General features: G+C 50.6%; 1 protein-coding gene across 2 annotated transcripts; it reads right to left on the bottom strand.

Annotated features, from left to right (window-relative positions):
- Nucleotides 1-131: 131 nt before the first annotated feature.
- Islr (immunoglobulin superfamily containing leucine rich repeat) lies at nucleotides 132-3,146 on the bottom strand. 2 transcript variants are annotated; one of them, XM_076925565.1, is made up of 2 exons: nucleotides 2,851-3,146; nucleotides 132-2,105 (listed from the first exon to the last, which is right to left on the bottom strand). In XM_076925565.1, the coding sequence occupies exon 2, from the start codon at nucleotides 2,095-2,097 to the stop codon at nucleotides 811-813; it is 1,287 nt and encodes a 428-aa protein (XP_076781680.1). In that variant the 5' UTR covers nucleotides 2,098-2,105; nucleotides 2,851-3,146; the 3' UTR covers nucleotides 132-810. The 2 variants fall into 2 exon arrangements, with proteins under 2 accessions (XP_076781680.1, XP_076781678.1); XM_076925563.1 differs by lacking the exon at nucleotides 2,851-3,146 and adding an exon at nucleotides 2,304-2,464.
- Nucleotides 3,147-11,042: the final 7,896 nt, after the last annotated feature.

The raw sequence follows: 11,042 nt of genomic DNA, 5'->3' as shown, positions 1-11,042 counted from the left end.
CTCCCATGCCACCTGAAATACTCCACATATGTCCTCGGGTCCTTGTCTTGTGTTGGCACAACTGACATATGGCCATCCCATCCTCTGATAAAGATTCTGTGATTCCCAACAGAATTCCAAACAGACGAAAGTGGGGCATCAGAAATGCTGTTTATTTTTTCTTTTCTGCTACCCAGACTAGCTAGCCTCTTGGGAGGGGGCAGGCTACTGATGCATACTTGGAAAGACAGGAGGAGCAAGTGTGTCAAGAAACAGGCACAAGCTGTGGGACTTGGGGTGAGAAGAGAGAAAGGCCCAGCCACGGATGATTTCCACATCATGATTTCCACATCTCATCGGAGAGCATCATGAGGCTAGGGAGAGCTTTTAGCTTCCCCAGCCATTGCCTGGGGTACCTCCTTTCCAGATCCTGTACTGGCCACTCCAGACCCCCTTCTAGCCCAGCCCTAATGCCTACCTGGATGGCCTCCGCAAGCTCCTTATCCCCATGCCTAGCACTTTCAAAGTGGGTCAGGTCAGGGCATCGTTGTTTCCCTGTTAGCTTGCTGCCCCTGCTAGCACAGGCAGTGATGTCAGCAGTAATTAGCACTAGAGACAATGAGTTTTGGGATATAGTTCTATCCCAGTTGCTAGTTCTGAGCAGATCTGCAAGTTTGAGTAGTGGGTAGCCTGGAAGAGCTTAGAAAAGGTGGTAGGCTAGCTAACCTCAGGCCTCGCCAACTCCAGACCTCATGGTGCTAAGAAGGAACTTTGGCAGGAACGTGGTCAGGGGGAGTTAGGAAGGCTCTAGCCAACCAGGGCAGAGTGTAGTTAGAAGCAGACAAGGAAGAGAACAAGCAGGCTTTGGACTAGTAGGAATATGCCTGAGAGCAGCTGCACAGGCCTCCCTTCTGATGCTATTGCAGCCTCTGGGGGCCCAGCACGGCTGAGGTAAATGATAACCACATTGTCCTCTGGTCCGGATGGCTGTACCTCATTGTCAACTGTATAACAGCCCTTGCCCTCCACTGCTTTCCCGTGGAACTTGCGCCCCACTGCATCCTCTCCCCCCTCGCCTGGAGTGGCCAATGCCACATTTACAGAGCTTTCAGCACTGCCTAGCTCATTGGTGGCCAGGCAGCTATAGGTGCCCTCCTCCAGCTTGCCAAAGTCAGGGATAAACAGGCTGCCATTGGCAAAGGCCTGGAAGCGTGGCTGCCCACTGGCTGCAAGGCCGCCAGGCAGGGCACGTCCGTCAGTGCCTACGTTAGGACTGGCTATCTCCACTGTGCCGCCTGGGGTGTGAATATGCCAGTGAAGCTGAGGGGCTGGCTGTCCATCCACGTCACAGTGGAGTGCCAGCACGAAGCCAGGCCGTAGCTCTGCTCCATCCTGGCTGGGCTGGTAGCTTAGTTGCACTGAGGGAGCTGAGCAGGGCAGGGGTGGCAGGCGACTTAATGGGGTACCCTTCAGCACATGGGGTGAAGTACAGGCAATGTTGTCCTGTTCTGGAATAGACACTGCTGTGGCCAGGGCCCATGTTTTGAACCACACAATGCCACAGGTGCAGTCGAAAGGGTTGTCATTGATCTGTAAGTGGGACAGCGCAGTGAGCGGCGCGAAGGTTCCCTCGGCCAAAGCGTGCAGGCGGTTGTGATTGAGCTGCAGGGAACGCAGGGCACGGAGGCTGCGGAAGGCATCCCGAGGGATGAAGGCTAACTCGTTGCCGTCCATCTTGAGCAGCTGCAGAGCACTTAGGTTGTATAAGTCGCTCCAGGCAAACTCAGAGATGAGGTTGTGGCTGAGGTCCAGACTCTTGAGATGGCCCAGAGGGGCCAGAGCGCCAACAGCCACGGAGCGTATCTCATTGTGCGCCAGCCACAGCGACTGCAATAGGGGCACTTCCCTGAAGGCTCCTTCCGGCAGGTCTGGCAGCCTGTTGGCTGACAGGCTCAGTGTGGTCACATTGGCTGGGAAGCCCGGTGGCACACCCTCTAGGTCACGATAGGCACAGTCTGCAATCTGGAAGCCATACTTCTCCCCACAGTCACAGGGCTCTGGACAAGCTCGCACCAGGTTCAGGAGAACAGCCCAGCAAAGCAGGCACAGTGCCCGCATGGTACGTCCTATGGGGAAGGGCATGCCACCGGGGTGAGCCTAGGGATTTACAGAAAGGACTTGTCCCTCCTCAGACCTCTGCCCAAACTCTCCCCGTTAGAAGGCCCTGTTCCACATAACCCAGTCAAAATCCAATACCATCTAACCCACCACCATCACCCCCAATAGAAGAAGAAAAGGAAGCCCAGAGGAGGGCTGAGACTTGCCAAGGTCGTGCAGGCAGGCAGGGTGAAGATAAGATGGAAGTGGACCCCAGCTTCTCCTTTGCACACAGCTCTTTCTGCCTCGGCCTGTTCCTAGCTGACTTTATGGCTTGAAATCTGTTTTCCAGTCACCCCCCTCCCCCAGTACTTCACAGAACCTCCCTTCTGCCCTCCCACATCCTGGCTACAGCCCCTCCCACTAGAGCCCCCCATAGGTATGTTTTGCTGCCCTGGTCCAGACAAGGCCCCTTGTGCAATGCATGCACACACACCCTCCACCCCTCCCACTCTGTGGCCTGTTCTGTTCAAACTACCCCAGGCAGCTGCCTAAATAAACCAGCTAGGACCTCTCAGCTAAGGCAGGGGGGCCAGAGGCTCAGCCCAAATGCAGCTGGGAGATCTGGGATTGAGACTGTCGTCCAAGCAGATGCTCTCTGAAAGGCAGAGTAGGAGCCTGTTCCAAGTCCCTCAAACCCACAGGGATGTGCTAAGGACACACCCCTAACTTCCTCACCCCCAGCCACAGGGGGCCCCTTCTTTCCTGACTTACCTCCAAACTGTTCTTCTGAAGTCAAGCTGAAATCTTTTAAGATGGACCGAAAGCACCTAAGGACTGGATTGCTTACAAGTCCACAGGACCAGGATGTTGGGGCAGGACCAGGATGCTGGAGGAGGGGGACCTGGCCGGTTTGCACACTCTGCTGAACAGGATGCCTGGGACAGCACTGAGTAAGGGCTGCAGGAAAGGCTCTGTGCTGCTAGACTCCTTTCAACAAAACAACAATGAGTTTCAGCAACATGAACTCTGCTTCATAAATGACACTAGAAACTGGACAGGGAAAGAGGCCAAATCTGGGGTTGTTCGTGTGTGTTCTCTCTCTCTCTCTCTCTCTCTCTCTCTCTCTCTCTCTCTCTCTCTCTCTCTCTCTTGTTCCAACTTCCTTAAAGTTACAGCACTATCTGGGCAGGACCCAAGAAAAGATGAGGCCAGAAAGTTTTGCTTTTTTTTTTTGTTTCTTTTTCTTAAATGGGGGAAGGGTGAGAAACTAGATCTCGTGGAAAGTGGGAAATTTCTAGCCTCTCTTCCAACAAGAAAAAAAAAAAAAAAAAGGCACGGCCTCTTCCTCCTGCCTGGCTGTGCTGGTGTTTGTGTGTGTAGCCGAGTGTGTGCTGTGGGTTTGGTGGTGGCAGGGAGTGGATGTCACTGCGTGTGGATGAATCTGTGTATTAGGGACATGCAGTAGGAGACATGTGTGTCTGTGTGTGTCGGTGTGATGGTGGTTTGTATATGGATGTGAATTAGTCTCTTCATGAATGTGTATTCCTGTGCATCTCAGTGTGTGTGCACGCGCGTGTGCGTGCACGCGCACGCGCTGGGGCTTCTCGTTGAAAAATTGTGATGACCAAAGTGTAGGAAACAACCACCAACAGGCTCTAGCCCCTGGGCAAGAAGCCAAAGTGTGAGGCCTTTTTTTTTTTTTTTAAGTAAATATATCCTGAAGGCTGAGGTTGTTGGGCAGGGAGCTCCCAAGGCACCAGCCCAGCCCCACACTGAGTGGGCTGTATGTGCAGGCAAGATGACAGCGATGACAGCATGCCTGACAGAGAGCAGAAATCAGCCTTGGCAGAGGTGTACTGACTGGGGATTCTGAACACCCTGGCTTGCAGACAAAGAGGATCCATGGTCCAGGACCCAGCACTCAGAGCAAGGTTGAGAGGCCTCACTTCAGGAATGGTCCCTGTGGCACAGTCCCCTTGGTGCTGAAGTCTTGTACCATGTTAGACAGTGCGGTGAGGTTTGCTCTGTCTGCATTCTACCATTGCACACTATGTGAAAGGAGCAGCTGCACCTTGTGGGGCAGACGTGAGACCTTTCTAAGTGTGAAGGACCATGGGTAGGAATGGAGGACCATGGGTAGGGATGGAGCTAGGAAGAGGTCCAAGTCAAAGGAGCTAGAGGAGAAATGAAAGACAAGGAAGCCAGAAAAACACCTCCTAACATGGACCCCTCTGCCCTCCCTAGGATATACCTGTCTGTCTCCCCTTAGTTGCTCTCGCCCATGCTTCCTCTTCTTGTCAGCCAACCTGATAGATTCTGCTTACTCTCTCAGCGAGGCAAAGGAGAAGTGGGTATTGTCATTCACTTCAAGTATACAAAGAGCCCCATCCCAGTTCCTCACACCCCCTTGCCTGTCATGAAGCTGTCGAAGACCCCAAAGTGTTGGCTGCAGACACCAAGTCTGCAGCTGGGGAAGTTATTGAAAATTCCTTTAGGTGTGCCCCTCTCTCCTCTCCTGCACCCAGGAAGCCTTCTCTTGCACCTTGTTTGTTGTGTGGGAGAGTTTGGGACAAGCAATGAATTGGGTTGGATAAGCAGAGGCTTGAAGCTTACATATGCTTACATATGCAGATTCAACAAAGCAGGTGGAATCTGAGCCCAGTGTTTCTTAGGGACAATTCACTTGTGACTAGGGCCTCACTGGGTTTCTCAGAACACAGCCACACACATTTACACAAAGCCCATGCCATCAGCCCCACCTGCAGGGCCCTCCAAGGAGCTCAAAGTCCCCACTCTCCCCCACATCCTTCAAGTTCACCCAAGGACAGATCAGCCACAATTCCTATCTAGCCTCAGCCCCTTCTGCTGTGACTGCTTCCTTCTGGCATAGACAATAGAAACCAAGCGGTGTATGCCTTTATTCTCAGTACTCAGGAGGCAGAGGCAGAGGCAGGTGGATCTCTGTGAGTTCCAAGCCTGCCTGGACTGGTCTAACAGAGTTCCAGGCCAGCCAGGGCTGTGTAGAGAGAGATTCTATCTCAAAAAAACAAAACAAAAACTAAAAGGAGGAAGAGGAGGGAGGGAAGGAAGGAAGGAAAGAAGAAGGAAGGAAGGAAGAAAATAAAAAGAAACCACCTTATCACACAGCCTTCTGAGGTCTCTAAGTCTGGGATTGATCTCACTGCCTGCCCAGCCTTGCCTTCCCCACGCTTGCTTTATCTGCAATCATCTGTTCTTCCATGGCTCGACAGATGCCTTGTCTTGCAGGCTGCTGTTGAACCTGGTACCCAGAAGTCCTTGGGTGTATGAATGAGTTGTTGGGTTTTCAGATGCCACAAGGGAGTGCTTTAGGGTTCATCTGTTCTCTTCCCTGTGGCGCAAATGAGGACTCTAGGCCAGATGGGAGAAGGGATGTTCCCAAGGTAAGTTTCTTACAATGAAGACATTTGTTTGTGTACAATGCCAGGGAGCCAAACTTCTCATGGATGGGAGGCCCTCACTAGCTGTCCCAGGAACAGCAGACCTGGCCTCCTCATGCCCTACCAGCAAACCTCTTGAGGGTGGCCAAATCCCAGTCCCTAGTATTCCACTTCTGAACATTCCTGGAGGCTGAGGGCAGGAGAAACAAGTGGCGGTAGGCCACCCTAGCCGAGGAGAGTATATGTGTAGTCACTGGTAACTCTTAGTGTCAGCACAGGTCCAACTAAGGCTGCCAGGGTACAGGGAGACTCCTCTGCCACCAAGGAGACAATGAAACAGCTAGATCAGAGCAGGTGCCATCTGACCTTTCATACTTCTGTATTCTTTCATGACCCTTTTCATGGCGCAGGTAGACCATCCCCAGCAGGGCGCTAGGAGCAGTTAGTAGCTGTTCAGGACACAGCCTCTTCAAGCAACTGTTTCCTGTTCCATTGGTGATCCCAGATGAAGCTCTTCCTGCAAAGGCCGCTCCAGAGGATACAATGTAGCAGGCTAGAAGAAACAGGGGCAGAGCTCCGGATCTCCTCCCAGCCTGTCGCTGGCTCCCTGCCTACCAGTGGGGCCATCCTTGCTCAGGTCAGAGTAGGCCCTGGGAGGATCTGTGAGACCTTGACTGTCACCCAGAGACTTGAAGACCAGAGAGCCCTTCTCCTACCCTCAAGCCCCCCCACCCCCGAGAGATCTTAGTCTTCAGCAGTCCTCAAAAGAGGGACACTGAGGAAAGGAGAGAGGAAAAAGCAACCCCTTTTCTGCCAGCCCAGGTCCCCTACTCCCAGGGTTTTGTGACAGCTTGCAGAGTGGTCAGCCAACTGTGCTGCTTTGCCCTGCTGGCCTTTCTAAGATCAAAGGTCCTCACTGCTACATCTAACAGGCCTAGTAGATGGTGACAGTTGGTCTCCTTAGGAGGGGCTGGTGCTCACCCCCCCCCAGCTTTTCCTTTTTTTTTTTGTTTCTCGTTCTGCAGACTCAGCTTTTTCTCCTGACCCCCACCCCCACCCCGTTCCCTTTCCTCCTGTCCCACCGCCTCCAACTAAGGTGGCCAGTCCCGCACCAGCTGTGGCTGCTCAGTAAGAGCCACCCCCCCACCCCCAGCCCAGGGAGGCCTGTAAGGGACCTCTGCACCACGACAGGCCACATCAGTTTTTTCCTGGAAGGCAGGAAAAGAAAAATCCCAAACATGGAGGGGTGCATGTGTGTGTGTGTGTGTGTGTGTGTGTGTGTGTGTGTGTGTGTGTGTGTGTTGGGGAGAGGGTCAGAGCCAGCAGGAAAAGAAAGCTGGAGAGAAACAGAAACTTAGGAAGTTACAGCCAGAGAACTAGGAGGGAGCTGCAGAGTGAATCATAGGGGAGTGGGGGTGGCGGTGACCCAGGTGGAGAAAGGAAGCCAGGAGGAGGCAGGCCTGGAAAGAGATGAAGAAAGGGCTGGAGTCTGAAATAGAAACATTGTGCTGTCACAGTACACACTGAACTGCCACAGCAGCAAAGGGCAGAGCTGGTCTCTGACTCACTCCAAATGTCCTCCACACAGCTTGGAGGAATCCTTGGGAGGAAGCCAGCTCACTCTCACAGGGATTTGTTTCACTAATGGGTCTCTAGGGGGGAATATAGGGGATATGGACAAAGCCCTGTGTCCATGACACTATTCATGCTGTCCGTGACCCATGGGGCTGTGCTTAAGCAAGGGCTCTTTCAGTTGGCATGTATGTGAAAGGTGAGCTGGTGTCAGCTTTCTCCGTCTGCTTTCCTATGTACATGTGTGTGAGTACACGCTAGAGCCAGAACAAGCCCATGGTGTGCACACTCAAGAGTACAAATGGGAAGCAGGGCACACCTAATTTTCTCTACTGCGTCTGCCTCTACTTGGTGCCTCTAACTGGTGCTGCCTTAGCGAAGCCTGACGGCCAAGACCGCCTTACCCACTGCCTCCTCCCCTCCCACCCACTTCCCCCAACATTCATGGTTTTCATTTTGGGGTCCCAGACCTCAGAAACCATGAGCCTGTGGTTGGCCAGCTCCTGGCTACTGCTATAGCCCCGCCCCCACCCCCACCCCCACTGTACGCTTTGGTTACAATGTTTACTTCTTATCCTTTGAGATCTGTTCAAACGCAAGCTCCCGGGGAAAGGCCCTTGCAGATCACAGCCTTTTGTCACTGTGCCTTATCTATCCTTCCCAACTTTTCTTTACTAATTTTCTATACATTTCTCGTCTATCTCTCCATTTTAAGTGTGAGCCCTGAATGGGCAAAGATATGATCGTGTTCACTGCTGTCCCCCAGGGTCTGGCAAGGGCTGACATTTGGAAGATGCTCAATAAATAGTCACCAAGTAATACCATGGTTTGAATATACTTGGCCCATGGGAGTGGCACTATTAGGAGGTGTGTGTGGCCTTGTTGGAATGGGTGTGGCCTTGGAAGAAGTAGAGCATGCTAACACTAAAAGAGAAATCAAATAAGAGATGCTTACAACTGAATCCCCCCCCCCCCCCCGCTTACTTCTTATTCTTCCTGTCACCCGACATTTCCTAGGGCAGTGGTTCTTAACCTTCCTAATGCACTTCCCCTTTAATACACTTCCTCATGTTATGGTGACCCCCCAACAATAAAATTATTTTCACTGCTATTTTGTAACTGTAATCTTGCTGCTATGAATCATAATATAAATATCTGTGTTTTCCAATGGTCTTCAGTGACGTGTAAAAGATTTATTTGACCCCAAAAGGGTTGAGGTTCATCTCCCTTGGGGGTTAGCTTCCCATGATGTCTGTATTTATTCCTTTTGTGGTCACATGACACTGCCCTATACAGAACACTTGCAGGGCTCTGGCAAGGCAGCAGTGGGAGGCTCACACCCTATGGAGACATATAGGTAACATACCCAACAAGCTGCCCAGTAGCTTTTAATTCTCCCTCCTTGACAAATACACCCCAACAGCCACCTAGAAGACGAAATTCAAACTTAGCTTTTGCAAAAGGGGACTTTTGAATGGAAAGGAAAGACAGTGTGGAGACACAGGGTCAGGGGGTGGTAAATGAAGAGGAGGCAACTTCTTCAGAGAGCAGGTCCCAACCCTCTAGAGCCCATAGAAGGAACCAGCCCTGAGAACTTCCAGCCTGCATAGCTGTCACATTCTGGCCTGTGATACGATATACAATACATCCGTGTCGTTTAAGCCATCTAGCGTGGGGTCTAATCATTTCACTCTCTGAAAAAGTAAGGTTTCACTTCACCTCTAGAGTCCTCTTTCCTCCCTCCCTAAACCATTCTCATTTTGCTTGCTAAAATATCATTGGTGCAGGGGGCTAGAGCACTGGCTGTTCTTCGGGGTGACCCAGGTTCAATTCCCAGCACCCACACTGTGGCTCACAACTGTAACTCCAGTTCAAGAATGTCAGACACCCTCCTCTAATCTCTGAGCATACCAGGCATATGTGTAGTGCATAGACAGACACATATGTGTAGGTACAACACCCATGTACATAAAATAAAATGAAAAAAAAAATTAAGATTTTTGTTTTATGTCTGTGAGTACATTGTTGCTGTCTTCAGACATACCGGAAGAGGGCATCAGATCATGTTACAGATGGTTGTGAGCCACCACGTGGTTGTCGGGAATTGAACTCAGGATCTCTGGAAGAGCAGTCAGTGCTCTTAACCACTGAGCCATCTCTCCAGCCCCCCCCCCCCAAATGTTAAACACTTAAAAATATTCTTGGGGCAGGTGAGATGGATCAGTAGATAAAGACCCCTGCTGCTAAGCCTGATGACCTGAGTCTGATTACTATAACCCTCGGCTCTCATGGTAAAGAGAGAGAGAACAATCCCAGCAAGATGTCCTATGACCTCCGCACTGGAGCCATAGCAAGTCCACATGCACACGCGTGGGTCAGCATACACACAAACAAACAGTCGCTCTGTTGGTTACATTTAAGCATTAAATGCCACAGCTGTGTGCAACTGGACTTCCCACTCCAGAGAGCTGCCATATACTCTAAGGACAAACTGCTGTACGTGGGAAATGCTAGGACACTTTCATTTCTTTCTTCCCTTTTATTCTTCCCTCATTAAGTCTCACGTCGTCTTATCTGTGCATTGTAGGTGATAATAGTTATATGACTCAGAAACTGTAAGTACAATGCTGTAAAGGTACACTTTATTCTCCTGCTTTAACTGTAGTCTTGGAGACTGCTAACCTAGGCCTAGTCCTGGAAGCTTCTAGCCTCCGTACAATCTCATCTAGGCCTAGAGTGTTTTCATCCTCTGAGACTTGCTGCTGAATCAGCTCACCCCTTTCTAGTTCTTTCTGCTCTCTGGCTGGATGATTCAACTCAGATGTTTGGGTTCAAAACTCCTTTCCACTCTGATTCAGTCTGGTTTCTCTCTTGCCTTTTTCCTCAGTTGCTTTGCTTGGACTCATACTAACTTTGGCAATCTGTTCTAATCTTCTGGCTCCTTCTCATTCTCTGTCTCATCCTGTCTTCACCTGTGTCTAGCTTTTTCTCTTTCTGTAACCCGTCTCTCTATAAGTGTCCCAGTAAAACTGCCTCCTCTGCCTTCCTCTGCTCTGTTGCCTCTCTCCGCTCTCCTTCTGAGAGTTGGGCGGATCCTATTCTGTCAGATCTTTTTCTGATTCGTCACTTCGTCTATCACTCAATTAGACATCACTTTCAAACATGAATGCTTCCTTCCAAAAACTATCTTCTTTACTTTCATTGTTTGGGTTTAAAGTTGTGTGCTAAGAGTGGCTCTGTATTCCAGCCAGAGGGATTAAAGGTGTGTGCTAAGGCTGAGCCACACCGAAACTAGAAATAGGTTTTTCCAGCCAACAACACAATCTTGGCGTTCACAGTGTGATCCACTATCCTGCAACACGATGGCTTCACTTTGTTCACTTTGTTTTTTTAAATCAGTAACCTAATGATTTAATGGAATCATTCTCATGTCCATGTGAGTATTGTCTGTGCCACTGCTGAGCTAAGGACTACCCAAGGACTGTGTTTCCATCTCTCCTGACCCTGCGACAGGACATCATCAAGGTCAGATACGTTCCGTTGTCTCTCAGTTCTGTCAATCACTGGGAAGTATGAGAACCTCACTTGCCTTCTATTTGGGTTATGGCTTCTCTGGGAGTGCTTCTGAGTTACCTGGAGTTCTAATTGCTTTCTTTATTCTTACTGTCAAAAGAATAATGAATGGGCCTTCACCAGATGCTAAAAATAACCCTGGCTTTGTGCACAGCCCCCCCCCCCCCACTTTACCTGGAGTAAAAATCACCTACTTGCTTGCCGTAGTGACATTGCAAGTGTTTATTTTTGCTCCTCATGGAACTGGAAATGCTTTCAAACACCAAAAGGAGGTTTTTTAAAAAGCCTTCTGGGTTTTAGAACCCCAAGAAATACTTTTCCCTCTCCGTCTCTGTCTCCCTCTCCCTCTCTCTCCCTCTTCCCTCCCCCTCCCCCTCTCTTCCCTCCTCTCTCCCTTAT

This window comes from Arvicanthis niloticus, chromosome 26 (genome assembly GCF_011762505.2).
Source record: "Arvicanthis niloticus isolate mArvNil1 chromosome 26, mArvNil1.pat.X, whole genome shotgun sequence".
NCBI lineage: Eukaryota > Metazoa > Chordata > Mammalia > Rodentia > Muridae > Arvicanthis > Arvicanthis niloticus.
This window is presented reverse-complemented; position numbering and strand designations above follow the sequence as displayed.